At 39.0% G+C, this 14,814-nt stretch overlaps 2 protein-coding genes across 4 annotated transcripts; one reads left to right on the top strand and one right to left on the bottom strand.

The window, feature by feature from the left end:
* Positions 1-6,466: 6,466 nt before the first annotated feature.
* On the bottom strand, positions 6,467-7,126 carry LOC138378224 (large ribosomal subunit protein eL21-like). Its single transcript, XM_069463560.1, has one exon. It carries the CDS (start codon positions 7,104-7,106, stop codon positions 6,627-6,629), a length of 480 nt encoding a protein of 159 aa, XP_069319661.1. The 5' UTR covers positions 7,107-7,126; the 3' UTR covers positions 6,467-6,626.
* Positions 7,127-8,202: 1,076 nt separating this feature from the next.
* LOC138377929 (NTF2-related export protein 2) lies at positions 8,203-12,602 on the top strand. Of its 3 annotated transcripts, none has more exons than XM_069463070.1 (5): positions 8,203-8,325; positions 8,447-8,528; positions 9,529-9,615; positions 11,308-11,452; positions 12,332-12,602. In XM_069463070.1, the coding sequence occupies exons 2-5, from the start codon at positions 8,517-8,519 to the stop codon at positions 12,511-12,513; spliced, it is 426 nt and encodes a 141-aa protein (XP_069319171.1). In that variant the 5' UTR covers positions 8,203-8,325; positions 8,447-8,516; the 3' UTR covers positions 12,514-12,602. The 3 variants fall into 3 exon arrangements, with proteins under 3 accessions (XP_069319171.1, XP_069319170.1, XP_069319172.1); XM_069463069.1 differs by having other exon boundaries at positions 8,447-8,531; XM_069463071.1 differs by lacking the exons at positions 8,203-8,325; positions 8,447-8,528 and adding an exon at positions 8,608-8,748.
* The last annotated feature ends 2,212 nt before the right edge of the window (positions 12,603-14,814 follow it).

The following is a 14,814-nucleotide window of genomic DNA, read 5'->3' as shown; positions in this document are numbered from 1 at the left end:
AAAACCAGGATGAGATACAAGTACACGTCCACCAAAATAGCTGAAAATAAAAGGACTGACAATACCAAGTGCCGGTGAGAATGTGTAGTAACTGGAAGTTTCATAGGTTGCTGGTGAAGATGTCAGTTGGAAAACCGTCTGCCAGAATCTATTAAATCTCATCATATGAGTAGCCTGTAATACAGCAGTTTCACTCCTATGTGTATACCCCAAAGTAACGAGTGCTCTTGTCCACCTTTAAGACACATACAAGAATATCCATAGCACCTTTATTTAAAAATAACCCCAAACTGAAAACAATGCAAAGGTCAATCAGTGGGAGAACAGACAAACTGTGATAGATTCATACAAACAAATACCTCACAGTCATGAAAACAAAGGAGCAACAAAGTAACAGCATGGCTAAATCTCACACTAATGTTGAATGAAAGAAGCCAGATGTTTCCCACGATCTAACGCACAGGAAGGTGATCACAGTTAATAGTAATGTATTATATATTTCAAAATTGCTAAAAGAATAGATTTTAAATGTTCTCTACAAAAAAGTGATAAGTATGTGAAGTGATGGGTTTGTTAATTAGCTTGATACAATCATTCCACAATAGATACATATATCAAAACATCACATTTTACCCCATAAACACAGTTATTATTTGTCAATGAAAATAAAAATTTACATTTAAAATAAGCCAGATGTTAAAGAGTACATACTACATCATACCATTTATGTGAAATTCGACAACTGACAAACACTATTTATGATCATAAAAATCTCTATAGTGGTTACCTTTGGGGAATATTGAGTGGGAGGGGACAGGAAGAAGCTTTTTGGGGCACTGGAAATATTCTCTGTTTTGATGTACTTAGTGGTTACATGAGTGTATAATTCTGTCAAATCCATGCAGCAGTACACTCAAACCTTATGAACATTACTACATGTAAATTATACATCGTATTTTTTAAAAGACAAATTGTCAGGCCAAAAGAACAAGATCCAGCTATGTTCAACTTAAAAAAGACACACATCAACATAAGGATTCAAAAAGCTTGAAAGTAAACTAACAAAAAATGTTATATTAGGCGAATAATAACTATACAAATGTTAGTAGATCTATGTTAATATCCAGAAAAAATATACTTAAAGGAAATAGAGAAAAAAACGTCACTACGTTAAGCCCCTAACAACATTTTCTTTCTTTTTGAGAGGGGAATGAGGCAGGTCACTTTTGTTTTGTCTATTTTTTGTTTTATTTTTACTGAGTTCGTGGGCATGGGAAGAAGTCTGGGCCTAGATGGCAGGGAGAAGGTATGAAAGAAATGGGTGTTTAGTACAAAAAAGACTTCTCAGGTACTGCCAAGTAAGATAAGAAAGGCTGCAGATTTTAGTTCATCTTGTTAAATGTATGTCTCTGTCTGAACCTTTCATTATGATGTTGACGATCATATTTGACCTTTTTCTAAGAAATCGGCAGACTCGGTAAGCCAGAGTCTTAGAAGGACTTCCCAAAATCTGAAAGCTCAGCCTTATTATACAAAAGGCCTTCTTATACATTGTGTTTCTGAAAATAATTGCTAGAAAAAGAGTAAGTTTCCAGCAGGGAATTGAAAGAATTGTTCTCCCTTGAAGATGAGACTTGTGGATACCCTATAGAGGAGGCAATTGAAAAGCAATGAGGTGAAAATGGACTATACTCTCACTTCTATGTCACAAGAAGAAAAGGTTTCTTTTATAGGAAATTAATTCACACCTTTGCTTCCTTCACAGTGGATTCAAAATGGTTATAGAGACAAGCTAAAAGGAGAAAATTTTATTTGGTCACTCAGTTTGAGCAACCTGCTTTGTGTAAGGCTTTTACTCAGTGTCAGCGGTTTGGGTGAGTGTTTAATATATCAAAAATACCTACCTTTATGTTCATAAACTTAAAATCTAGTAGAGAATATTAATATGTAAATAATAAAAGGCAGACTATAATAATGTCTTTTTAAAATAAATTTTATTGTCTATATTTAAGGTATACAACATGATGTTATGAGATACATATATAGTCAACTGGTTACTACAGTGAATCAAATTAACATATCCATTGTCTCACGGAGTTACCCATTTTTCGCCCTGTGGCAAGAGCAGCTATAATCTACTCATCTAGCCAAAATTCTGAATATACTATTGTTAACTATAGTCCTCATGTTATACATTAGATGTTTAGACTTGTTTGTCCTACGTATCTACTACTGTGTATACTTTGACCTACATCTCCTCATTTCGTCTCCCTCTCCACCCCGACCCCTGTAACCACTGTTTTATTCTCTATCTCTATAGATTTTACTTTGTTTTTAGATTCCACATACAACTGAGATCATGCAACATTTTTCTTTCTGGCTTACTTCACTTACCATAACGTCCTCGAGTTCATCCATGTTGTGGCAAATGGCAGGATCTCCTTCTTTTACAGGGCTGAATGATATTTCACTGTGTGTGTGTGTGTGTGTGTGTGTGTCTGTGTGTCACAGCTTCTTTATCCACTCATCCGTGGATGGACACCTAGGTTGTTTCCATATCTTGGCTATGGTGAATACTGCTGCTATATACCCCAAGGAAATGAAATCACCACCTTGTAAAGATATCTGCACTCTCATGTTCGTTGCAGCATTAGTCATAATAATTTCTTTTTAAAGATGTACACAAGTACTATCTAAGCAGGACTTCTGAAATAGCAAAGTGAGGACTTCCGTAAATCCACCCCTGCACAAAAGCAATGGAAACACTGACAAAATGGTCAAAATCAACTTTTGCAGAACTCTGAAAGTTAATAAATACTTGTCTTAGGTGCATTTATTCAAGAACTGCTAAATATCCACGAAGACAGCAGGGTTTGTAGTGTTGTAAAGTGACCTATTCACCTACTCCAATACCCCTCTCCACAGCTCCACAATAATAAAAAAATAACCCACAGAATGAGATAAAATATCTGCAAATCATATACTGATCAGAGTCTTGTATCTATATATACATAAAGAACACAATAATAAAAGGCAAAATAACCCAATTTTTAAAAGTGGACAAAGGATCTGAATAGACATTTCTCCAAAGAAGATATACAAATGGCCAATAAGCTCAGGAAAAGATGCTCAACATCATCAGGCATCAGGGAAATGCGAATCAAAACCACAGTGAGGTAACACTTCATATCCACTAAGATGGCTATAATCAAAAAGAGAGACAATAACAAGTACTGGGAAGGATGTCGAGAAATTGCAATCCTCATGCATTGCTGGGGGGGATGTAAAACGTTGTAGCCACTGTGAAAATTAAGCTGGAGGTTCCTTCAAACATTAAACATAAATTACCATATGAACCAGAAATTCCACTTCTAGGTATGTAGGATATGTTCACACAAAAACTTTTACATGAATGTTCATAGAATTATTATTAATAATAGCCAAACAGTAGAAACCACCCAAATATTGATCAACGAATGAATGGATAAATAAAATGTCTTATAGCCATACAGTGGAATATTATTCTGCAATTAAAAGGAATGAAGTACTGATACATGCCCCAACATGAATGAACCTTGAAAATATTCTGCTAAGTGAAAGAAGCCAGACACAAAGGACCACATATTGTACAATTCCATTTATAGGAAACGTCCAAAATAGGCAAACCCATAGAGACGAGAAGTAGATTTGGTGGTTGCCAGGAGCTGGAATGAGAATTGGCTGCTAATGGAAAAGGGTTTCTTTACAGGGTGTTAAAAATGTTCTAAAATTGTGTGATGATGCTTGAATAACTCTGTAAATATACTAAAAACCACTGGAGTGTACACTTTAAGTGAGTGAACCATATGGTATGTGAATTATATATCCATAAAGCTGTTTTTTAAAAAGCACTATTTGATGGGAACAGGACAGTTGCCAATTAGAGATCTGAAAGGAAGGGGTTGACTGCTCAGATCACTCTCCTGGCTGTTCTAGATTAGTTCTGCTCAAGTCCTGAGCAAGGCACAGATTCAGACGGGGATGCTGGTAACTCTCAGCAACTTTAATTCCATTAGGTCCACACTTAACCAGAGAGCTAGCTGCACATCACAGCTGCAATCTTAAGATCCGATTTATTGCTCCTGCAGTGTTATCCCAGGGTCCCCAACCCTCTCCTGAACTGTACTGATACCTTCAAGACCCCAAAAGTTATCTAATCTGTCCTAACTTCATACTGTCAAATAAGTGGATGCCTAATCTCCTCTGCCATGGGTAGGAACATAATGTTCCTCAAGCAGGCACTATATGACAGGCACTACCTCATTTAATTCTAACAACAATGCTATAAAGTATGTACTAATATTATTTCCATTTTACACATGGGGAGACTTAGCCATCTGGCCAAGTTCACATAGCTAGTCAGTGGCACGGGCTCAGGATTTGAACACAGACTGGTGCCAACAACAATGTACCTAACCAAAATGTTATGCTGTGTTCCAAGAAAAGACGTTTCACACCCTTTCTAGTCCCTCTCCTCAATTTTTATACATATGCAGTCATCTAGTAAAGAGCCTTTCATATGGTAATAACATTCATCGGGTGTCAGGCAGATGGGAGGGGGGAGGAGGGGATGGGTATATACACACCTGGTGGGTGCGGTGTGCACCCTCTGGGGGATGGACATGCTTGGAGCTCAGACTCAGGTGGGGCAAGGGCAATGTACGTGAGCTAAACATTTGTACCCCTGTAATATGCTGAAATTAAAAAAAATTAAAAAAACAGCTTTTGTCCCCCACACCCAACGTACTTTTTGTGTGGTTTTAAATTCACTGCTCTGATGGACTAGAGCCCAACACTGGTTTCTCTATTATCAGTTTAGCCAGCCTCCCGCCTCTGTAGCACATTAATGTAGCAATTCCTCCTCTGTAGCACAAAATTCTGTGCAAAAATTCACTGCAAACCTCTGAGCTCTCCCTCCACCTCTACCTCAGCTGCTCCTTTCCAATACTCCCAGCACTCCTTTGTTCCTTAGCACTATTGTCCATACCAACAGCTACCCTCGTAGCTATAGGAGAGGTCACATCCGTTGGGGTTCAGGGGACAGGAAATGAGGGAAGGCTGACCCCGTGCCACTGAGTAGCTATGTGCCCCCTGAAGGGCACGTAGAAAATGGAGGGAAGAAACATTCCAAAATAAGATAGTATAAGCAAATGCATGAATAGCAAAGTGTCTGAGAGCAAAGACTATGGGATCAGTTTGGTGTCAAAATCCTAGGTCCAGTAGATGTGCCATCTTGGCCACTGTATTTAACTTCTTTGAATTTCAATTTAAACTCTTAAAAGTTGGGATAATAACGTCCCCCTCTCTGGGGGTTGTGAGGATTGAATGAAGTCATATAAAACTGTGGTCCCCAACCCCCAGTCCGTGGCCTGTTAGGGACTCTGCCACACGCCACCCTGCCCCCTTCCCACCCCGTCCGTGGAAAAATTGTCTTCCAGGAAAGCGGGGAGCCGCATAGCAGGAGGTGAGCGGCGGACCAGCAAGCCTATTTACAGCCGTTCCACATCACTGGCATCACCGCCTGACTTCCCCTCACAACCTCGTCAGTGGAAAATTTGTCTTCCATGAAACAGGTCCCTGGTGCCAAAAAGGTTGGGGACTGAAGATATATAATAACAGCTCTCAGTCAAGAAAAACAATCACCAATACAGCAGTAAACAGGAGTCATTTTTGGCAAACTGTAGTAGTTAACGTTGCCATTGTTGGTGAATTGGGGAGAGAAATCTGGAAGAGTAAATTGAGACCATACCAAGGTAGGTCTTTCAATATTAGGAGAATTTTGAGGAAAAGAGACTAGAGGGATCAAAGTTTGTATATAGAGGAGAAAAGGGAGGAGGGAGGGGGGAGAATGGGAGAGGAAAGGAGGGGGGAGAGTGCAGGAGGTGGAGAAGAGAGGGAGGAAGAGGAGGGAGAGAGGGAAGAGTGGGGTTGCTTTAGGTAATGAGCAGAAACAGACGAGTTACTTAGAATTCCTTTGTGACTCATTAATGTTTTGTTTCTTGTCTAGCACTCCCATTACACTGTGAGCTTCGTAAGGATATGGAGCATATCTATTTTGTTCACCACTCTATGGCCAGAGACTTGCACAATGCCTGGCACATAGTAAATAATAAATATTTGTTGAATGAACAGGAGTTATAAATTATGACAATGGGGAGAGAGCAATAAAAAAAAAAAAAAAAAAAAGGATTCCAAGAATTCCGGCATAGAAGACAGAGAAAATACAGAAGATTGGAAGTGCAGAGGAAATACTGAGATTGCATTTTGGACTTAATGGGTTTGAGAAGCCTGTAGTGCATGCCAGTGTTCATGTTTAGCAAATTCCATATGTGTAATTGGAGCTCAGAGAAGCAGGGGTGCTTGCAGGTAGGGTTTTTTGTTTTTGTTGTTGTTTGTTTTGTTTTGTTTTGTTTTTTGTCTAGCAGCTTTTATTAGTTTTGTCTCCTATGCCATGAACTCACAGGGCATAGGTTCCAGCAAGGCTCAAGGTCCTTTTCTTATGCTTCTTACAAAGTGTGCTATGCACGGATCCGGTCCCAGCACCTCAGGCTCCTCTCCACTGCTTCTCACAAAGTGTGAGACACCTATTACGCCATGAATTCATAGGGAACAGGTTCCAGCAGCTCGGGCTCCTTTCCACTGGTTCTCACAAAGTGTGCTTCTCTGGGTGGAGCAGGCTGGCGCTTCAGCTGAACCCAGGTTCCTTTCTCTTTGGCTTCCTTCTTTTTCTGATCATTTTCCTTCACACGTTTCAGGAAGCTATCTCGGCTCTTAGAGTGCTTAATGTGCTCAATATGCACATTAATCCTCTTGGCAAGAATCTTGCCCTTAACTTGTTTGTTTGCAACAATTCCAACAGCATGCTGAGTAACATTGTAGACTCTTCCAGTGCTGCCATGGTAACATTTGTGGGGCATGGCTTTGTGAACAGTACCTATTCCCTTGATGTCTACAATGTCACCTTTCTTGTAGATTCGCATGTATGTGGCCAAAGGAGCAACTTGTTTTCTAAAAGGCCTAGAGAACACGTATCGGATACCTCTCCTCTTTCCCTTTGTGTTCGTCATTTTGGCGAATTACTGGAAGATGGCGGCTCCGGCCGAAAGGTGCAGGTAGGTTCTTGAGACTCATGAGCATATGTAGCGGTTGAGGTCACGTGGAAGGAAGGATGCTTCAAGCGTGGGAGACACGCCGGAAGTGACGTCACTCCGAAGCCAGCGGCGGAGGAGGGAAGGAGCTACGTCGAGAAACAGTTACGGTTAGAGCTAGACAGACTAAAGGGAAGAGAGCCAGAAAAACAGTAAGATTGAAAGTATGAGGAAATCCACAAAAGACGAGTCTCCGGGAGACAGAGGAAGACACCACAGAAGGAGTGACAGACATCATGAGGAGCCACACACCAGCCAGTCATGGTAACACTGCAGCTACTTCCAATTTGACAATCAAATAAGTGTTGTTGGCGGCTTCTAGATGAGCGGGTTTTAAAGGATGGGGGGGGGGCAAAGCCAGATTGTCACGATCGTTAATACTGTTTGAACCGGAATCTCAACTACTTTGTGACCCTGAGCAGGTTCACTGTGTCTTAGCTGTAAAAGGGAGAGCGTAAAGTAATAGCAGTTACCTCAGCGTTATTATAAATAAGTGAATATATGTAAAACGGCTTAGGAGAGTACCTTACACGTGGCCACCATTCACATTTTAGAGTACTTTAAGGGATAACTAAGTAGCCGTTAAAAGGTAGGGAATGGCACCGTAAACTGATTTTTGTGTGTGGTCTGTCAGATTTAAAAATACATTCCAGAATGAACTGGATGAGGCTTTTCTATTGAATATGGCTAGTGTAAAGTCAAATAGCGAATAATTTCAGGTATACTGTGGAGACATCGCACTTTAATGCATCGAGGATCAATTCTTCAAGAATGTTCCAGAAACCTAAACTGTTGTTCTACCAGTCAAGCGCAATATGCTTGCGCGCCTTTTCCCAAGCTCCACCCCCTTTCCCTCTAGCCTATAGGGATCTAGTAGGTCTCCTCGCGTTTCTCATTGGTCTTCAGTGGGCTTTGGCTCCGCCTCCTGGAGCAAAGAAATCCTGTTAGTTCGGCGCTTTCCTTTTAGCTTGTCCCGGGCTGCGTCATTGGAAAATTGGGTTGCTTTGGTTTTGAGTATACTGTTTGCCAAGGCAAAGTTTTTTTTTTTCTTTTAGCTAAGTTAATAAATATCAAACAACTTAGATAGATAAGGCGGATGGGAAGGATCTCTCGGAACTGAAGGAAGGTGGCACTTAAGGTTGGAGCATGGGGTGCTTTTAACAACGGACCGAGCTACTTCCGGGAAAGAATGGGCGGGTAGAAAATTCTGTGCGTTTGGCGGGTTTCGGGGTCTTCCTAAATATTTGATCATTCCGCAGCCAGGGGAGGCGGACACGTGAAGAGGTAGTGACGCCGCCACTGCCGGAACAGGGTGCTACGGGTTCCCAGATGGCTACGTCGGTGGTGAGTGTGCCGCTCGCCGCGGGGCGGCTGTGCGCCAGAGCTCGGGAGGCTGAGGGGAGGGGCGCCAGGGCGGGCTGGCTGCCGCTCACGTGGGCAGGTGGCGAATCAGGGCCTGGCTCGCCGGGCACGGGGCGGGGCCCACACTACGCTGCCCGTCCGGTCGCCCCCATCCCGGCTCGGGTGTGTGGTCGCTTTCGGTCCCAGGAAGAACCTTGAGGTGGGGAGTAGCTAGAGGCTGGGTGTTGGGGTCTGTTGTTTATGGCTTTCGGTCTCCTCCTCTTGATTATCTTCCTCTCTAAAAATCACTTTCGATCACCTGAGAAAGAAACTAAGCTGGCGGTTCATTCTTAATTCAAATAATAGACCGGCCCGGTAAATGGGGGAGAAGGCACTTATTCCTCAGTCCTCCTGCGCGGACCCCAGGTTTTCTTCGTTTTCACAATTGTTTCACAAACACCGGTGACTGTTTACGTAATCTGAGAAAGTTTCCTAAGTGGAGCTGCCTGGCTTTTCTAGTAGTCGGACTTTTTTCATATTATGCTTTTTATTTTCCATTCGACAACTTTGGAGTTTGGTCGTAACTTCTCGTTTGAAAAGAGAACTCAGCACTTTTCTAGCTTACACAGTGGTAAATTTTCCGCCCCCTCCGCGCTTTTTAAGGTCTAGATGGCTCATTTTTATTGAGGTGAATGTTTTGTAAAATATTGAAAGTCTAAAGTACTTAGCTGCCAAGCAAAGATTATAAATTTATATGTGAAGAGTGAAAATAAAATTCATTGAGATGATTATGCCCTGAAGACATGCACCTAAAAGTAGTGGAAATTTTAAGAAATGGAAACTTTTTAGCCTTAAACTTTAAAATGTCCAGATTTGTATGTAAGAATGTAGACTGTGTAAATAATAGTGTTTGAAATAAATCACCAGCTCCTGTTGGTGGTTTTGTGTTGGTGAGGGGTTGGAGGAGCGGTGATCCACACTTCTGAAACTTTTCTTGTAGGATTTTAAAACTTATGTAGATCAGGCATGTAGAGCTGCTGAAGAATTTGTCAATATCTACTATGAGACGATGGATAAAAGAAGACGGGTGAGTGTTATAGACTCTACTACTCTTCATTAAATACCAGTGGTTTTGAGGCAGCCATTCATCTAACTTGCATGAGTGGTAAGTGTGGACTTGTTCTTTAAAAGCAAATTGCTTAGGGAAAGATTGGTATGGTATTACTGGGAGTATGGAACCTGGAGTCATAACCCAGGTTTACCTTTATACCTAGTTCCTTGTCCTGGGGCAAGTTGCTAACTTCTCTTAACGTTATTTGATTTTTAGAGTGGTAAGTAAGAATTAATTTAAATACTGCACTTAACATGGGATCCAGCATATATTTACTTACATATTTAAATATCTTACCCTTTCTTAGTCCCATCATTTAACCAATATCATATGGTTAAAGTAGTATTAGTGCTACTGAAGGAGTCAGGCATTATAGGAAATGTTTCCTGATTTGCTCCTTTTATTTCGTGTATTTATAGATAATTTCTGATTAAGGCTCACAACTATAGCTGGCATTCACAAAGAGGATCCCCATAGCCTGGTTACTTTCAGTCTTCAGTAAACCAAGATTTTACTTCATCAGCTTTTTCATAGTGATTTATCCCTGAGCCACATCTTCTAAGTAATTATTTCAGTACCTTGTCTAGGGAGTCTTGCCTAAGATTCTTATCAGCATAGGACTGTGTTTTAGAGAACTTCTTTTATCCTGCATGTGCAAAAGTTAATACCCTATCTCTAAAAACCTAGTCTTTAAGGCAGAAGATAAAAGAAGTTCTTTGTTCTGATGTTTGTTGACAGGGACAAAAGATGTAACAATGGATGTTTATTGTGTCTTGTCTTGAATGTTTATCATGCCTTGCTGTTTTCAAAAATAAAGCAGCAAATAAAGGCAACATAGTTCATTACCAAAGACAAGATAATGTGTTGGTCTTTTAACCCGAGTTAAATTTTAGAATTAAGCAAATAGTGTGTCCTGTGACCCCAAAGAGTTAACTGTTGAATGTTTGCCTCATTTGGGCCTTAACTTAATTGACTTGCCAAAAGCTCTGTTTTAGCCAGTACTCACAATTCTTTTGAACTAAGTATGCTAATAGAGGAGTAAGAAGAGGAAATAATTCTTCCTAATACATTCAAATATTAAATGATTCACATGTTTATATCCACAGGGATTAAAGTGTACAGGTAGGGATTGATTGACAACTTTATTAACTCTCAGAATTAGAGAAGAAAGAGAGATTAAAACTGGTTTGGGGCTGCATGTGCTTGCAACTTGTGATCATTTAATTCGTTTTAATACAGAAAGTAAGACTTTAAAACTCTCAGGTTTGCAAGGTTTTCTCATTGTGACTAAAGTGAAATATGAAAAAAATATATTTTACTGCCTAGCTAATAAAGAGTAAGGTAATACCTATTTAAGGCCAAGATTTTAAGACAGATACCTTCTTCACATTGGTTTCCAGTGAAGGGGGGGTTAAGGGGGAGTGCTAGTATTAGTGCTAATGAAGGAGTCAGCCATTATAGGAAATGTTTCCTGATTTGCTTTTTATTTCATATATTTATAGATAATTTCTGATTAAGGCTCACAACTATAGCTGGCATTCACAAAGAAGATGGAGGTAGAACCATGAAAATGTGTATATACCATCTGTAATCTTTTAATTCATGTCTATAAAATGCTTACCTACAAAAAAAATTCTTTCCCTTTAAAAAATTTTTCTTTCTTGTTAGGCACTAACCAGGCTGTATCTGGACAGGGCCACTTTAATATGGAATGGAAATGTCGTTACAGGGCTGGAAGCCCTGACTAATTTTTTTGAGATGTTGCCTTCCAGTGACTTCCAGGTCAACACGTTAGATTGCCAGCCAGTTCATGGTAAGACCATGGTCTTTCAAGGTATTTCCTTTGTTTTCCTTTGGTAAGCACTGAGCTTTTACATTAAAAGCAGCAAGCAACTTTTAGTGATAGAAATACTTACTTGAGCAAGTTAAATATTAGGAAGAATTCAGCCGTCTAGTTACAACTTTGGTCTTCCTTTAGATGCTTCTCACTCCAGAGAAGCACTGGTAGGTTTTGATGGATTGTGTGATTATGGCTTATTAAGAGTTGTGTGAGAAATTGAGTCCAAATGTGATTTTTGTTAATGGAGAGGAAAGATGATCTATTTTGCCGCCAATAGATAGTTGCCTGCTGGGCCCTTAAATGTCTCCACAAAAAAATTATACCACATCTGTAATTAATTTGTTTCAGTATCTTACAATCTATTAAAATTTCACAGAAATTTTAGTCTGTTATGTGAAAAGATTACTTTTGGCCAGATAGAATTTGAGATAGATTTATGCAATTTATAGTATTAACCTCTAGGTGGGGCCCTAAGTGTCTTTAGTTGTGGTTTAGGGTAACTTTTTTTTCCTTTACAGTTCTTGAAAAGAACAGTAACTTCACGAATAAGCTCCGTTAGAAGCCCAATGAAATATTAACTCATACAGAAAGCAAATGGTCCTGTGCTAGATATAAGCTCTTCATTTTGAAACTTTAGAGTACCCCACATATTTCTGGACTAAAACAGTTTTAGTGTCTTTGAATGAGTATTTAGCTTTCTGGCTTTGGATATGCGTACTTGAGATTATGCTCAAGGTAAAGAAAGCTTATGAATTTTTTTTAGCGTTAGGTCATAAGCAGTGTATATTAAGCCTGAAAATCTGCTTATTTAAAGACACAAACTGACCTCTTCTTTTTTTGTTTGTGTGATAGAGCAAGCTACGCAGTCCCAGACTACAGTTCTTGTCGTGACCAGCGGAACTGTGAAGTTTGATGGAAACAGACAACACTACTTCAACCAGAGCTTCCTGCTGACTGCTCATTCCACTCCTAACAACATCGTATGGAAGATTGCGAGTGATTGCTTCCGTTTTCAGGATTGGGCTACTAGTTAAGGAGGGAAAGTCCATTCATTCTCCTTTGGTCCATTAGTTCCAGAAACAGAAATTTATGTGAAATTAATTCATTTCATTGTAGAAGCACTATAAACTAGTATGTACTGAGACAAAATTTCTTTAATAGTTTTTTATTCCTGGCAGCACCTTTTCTAGCAGCTGCCAGTGTGAATCGTTGCCCTTAAGAGCTTTAATGCTAGTTTTTTACATGCCTTATATACATTCCACTAATGACATTCTTATAGTAATATCAAACACGTGATCTTGGTACTTAACATACTCACTGTGAAGCCAGCTTATCGTAAAAATAGAATCCTTTTAGAATACTCTGTATGGGACATCAGCACAACATAACTCTGGGAGGAAGTGGAGTGTTTTTTTCTTTTTTTGGTTATTAAGTTAATTTTGTAGTTTTTTAAAGCACATGCCTGTTTTCAGTTAGCATTGGTAATGCAGTTTTAATTTATGGCTTTTTCAAGTCAGTTCAATGAAAACATTGCAAATTTATGTTTGCGTAACTACTCTGACATATTGGAATTACAGGTAGAGATGTTCAGTAGTCTTTTGTTAAATTTTTATGTTGGCATGTTTTCTTATGAAGTGAATTAAATTAACTAGAGAGGTATAAAATGTTCTCAGTTGAGACCTACGTATTGGGTACGTTTGGTGGCTTAAAAGTAAGTCTTAAAAGATTTTTCTTGGCAGCTATAGGTCTGTAAATTTAAGTAATGTATGATGGTAGAACGAATAGCTTTAATGGGAGAATGGGGAATGAGAAATACAGAAATCCAAGGTTGAAGCCAAAAGTAAGAGGGGTGGCCAAATGGTAAATTTTTGGTACTTATTTTCTACCTCCTAAAAACGTAACTTATTTTTAGGATTTAACTCACTGAGTTAATAGGTATCCTTGCCAAATTGTCATGCATGTCACTTTTGTTCTAAGAATTCTTTTTTAAGGTCTTTCCACTTCACCTCATACTTATCACCAATATATGTCTCAACTTATTCAAGAACTTGTGGGGGTAAAATGTCAGCAATAAGCCTAACCTTGTAACAGGGTCTAACATAAAAGTTGGAAACAAAGCCATTGCTGTCTCTTTGAGACACTCTTCATTTTTAAGTCTTCCATGTGAACTTTAGGCCCAAAGTTTCCCATGTATTACCCACCCCCAAAATAAGTGGTATTTCCCTTGCGTTTTGTACTGTCAACTGCATTATCTTTCCCTGAATTATCTAGGTTAATTATTTAATTTTATGATTTGTTCTTTTCCATTATAATGTTCTTAAGCTAGATAACGCCAGCTTTGTTTCTACATTGCAACCAAAAATTAATGTTTCTTACTACTTAATGTTAAAAACAGTAATTCATTTACTCTTGCCCCAAACTAGACACTATATTTCTGATACACTAACAAAATAGAATTAAAATCAGAGAAAGGGGTGGAACTGAAATTTAGACTACACCGTCTTGTAGCGCTGATCAAAACTTAACACATTATATTCGACCCAAAGTGAGCCTATTCTTTATTTTGGATTGGTTTTCTAAAACCACAGCTTTAACGGCAAGAGCCAGAATGCCCAAACACTGCCCTTTCCCTTAAGGAGAACAATCTCAAGTAAAAGCTGCATATAACTAGCAATAACGGAATTGAATGGTTGTGCATTGTTCATGATTGTTGTGTGTTTTAAGACTTGTCTACAGATTGCTATTTTCCAAACTCTGTATAACTTTCTTATGTGGACTAGACAGTATTTTTGACATGCTCATATTTTTATAACTTGAAAAAATAAAATTTACCTTGGACAAGTTTTCTCAAGATTGTTTTAAGGTCTTTTGATTTTTGTTTTTAAAGATTCAGAACAGGCATCATTTCTTTACAGTGAAGTTTTTCAAATGAAAAGAAAACGTTAGAATGTTGAAAACAGTGGTTGACAACTTGGACCTTTTTTTGTCCTTTGTGTAGCCCATCCTATTCTTCCCCTTTTCCTACCAAGTATTCACATTCCTGAGGTAGCAGTAAAGTTTTTGGTAAGCAGTTAGAAATCTTCACCTTGAGAAACTAGCCAAAATACTGTATTCAATAGGCAGTGAAACCAAAATACAATTGATTTCCAGAAAGAATAGTCTTATTATCCTTAATTGTGCATTAAAAATGAGTCTGCAGATACTTTTAGAGAGAAGCGAGAAGAGATAACACCTCTTAAAATCAAATATATTTAATCTCTACAAAGATGCATATGTTTTACATATTTTAACATCCCTGAAATTGGTATGCATCTTGATGCCATATCATAGTTTAA

The sequence above is a fragment of the Eulemur rufifrons genome, chromosome 30, assembly GCF_041146395.1.
Source record: "Eulemur rufifrons isolate Redbay chromosome 30, OSU_ERuf_1, whole genome shotgun sequence".
Lineage (NCBI taxonomy): Eukaryota > Metazoa > Chordata > Mammalia > Primates > Lemuridae > Eulemur > Eulemur rufifrons.
This window is presented reverse-complemented; position numbering and strand designations above follow the sequence as displayed.

Bases quoted from the DNA above. Each gene is read 5' to 3' on its own strand.
- LOC138378224 (XM_069463560.1), bottom strand. From the start codon at position 7,106: ATGACGAACACAAAGGGAAAGAGGAGAGGTATCCGATACGTGTTCTCT.
- LOC138377929 (XM_069463069.1), top strand. The intron at 9,616-11,307 runs GTGAGTGTTATA...CTTTCTTGTTAG, and splicing joins CGATGGATAAAAGAAGACGG to GCACTAACCAGGCTGTATCT. The intron at 11,453-12,331 runs GTAAGACCATGG...TTTGTGTGATAG, and splicing joins AGATTGCCAGCCAGTTCATG to AGCAAGCTACGCAGTCCCAG.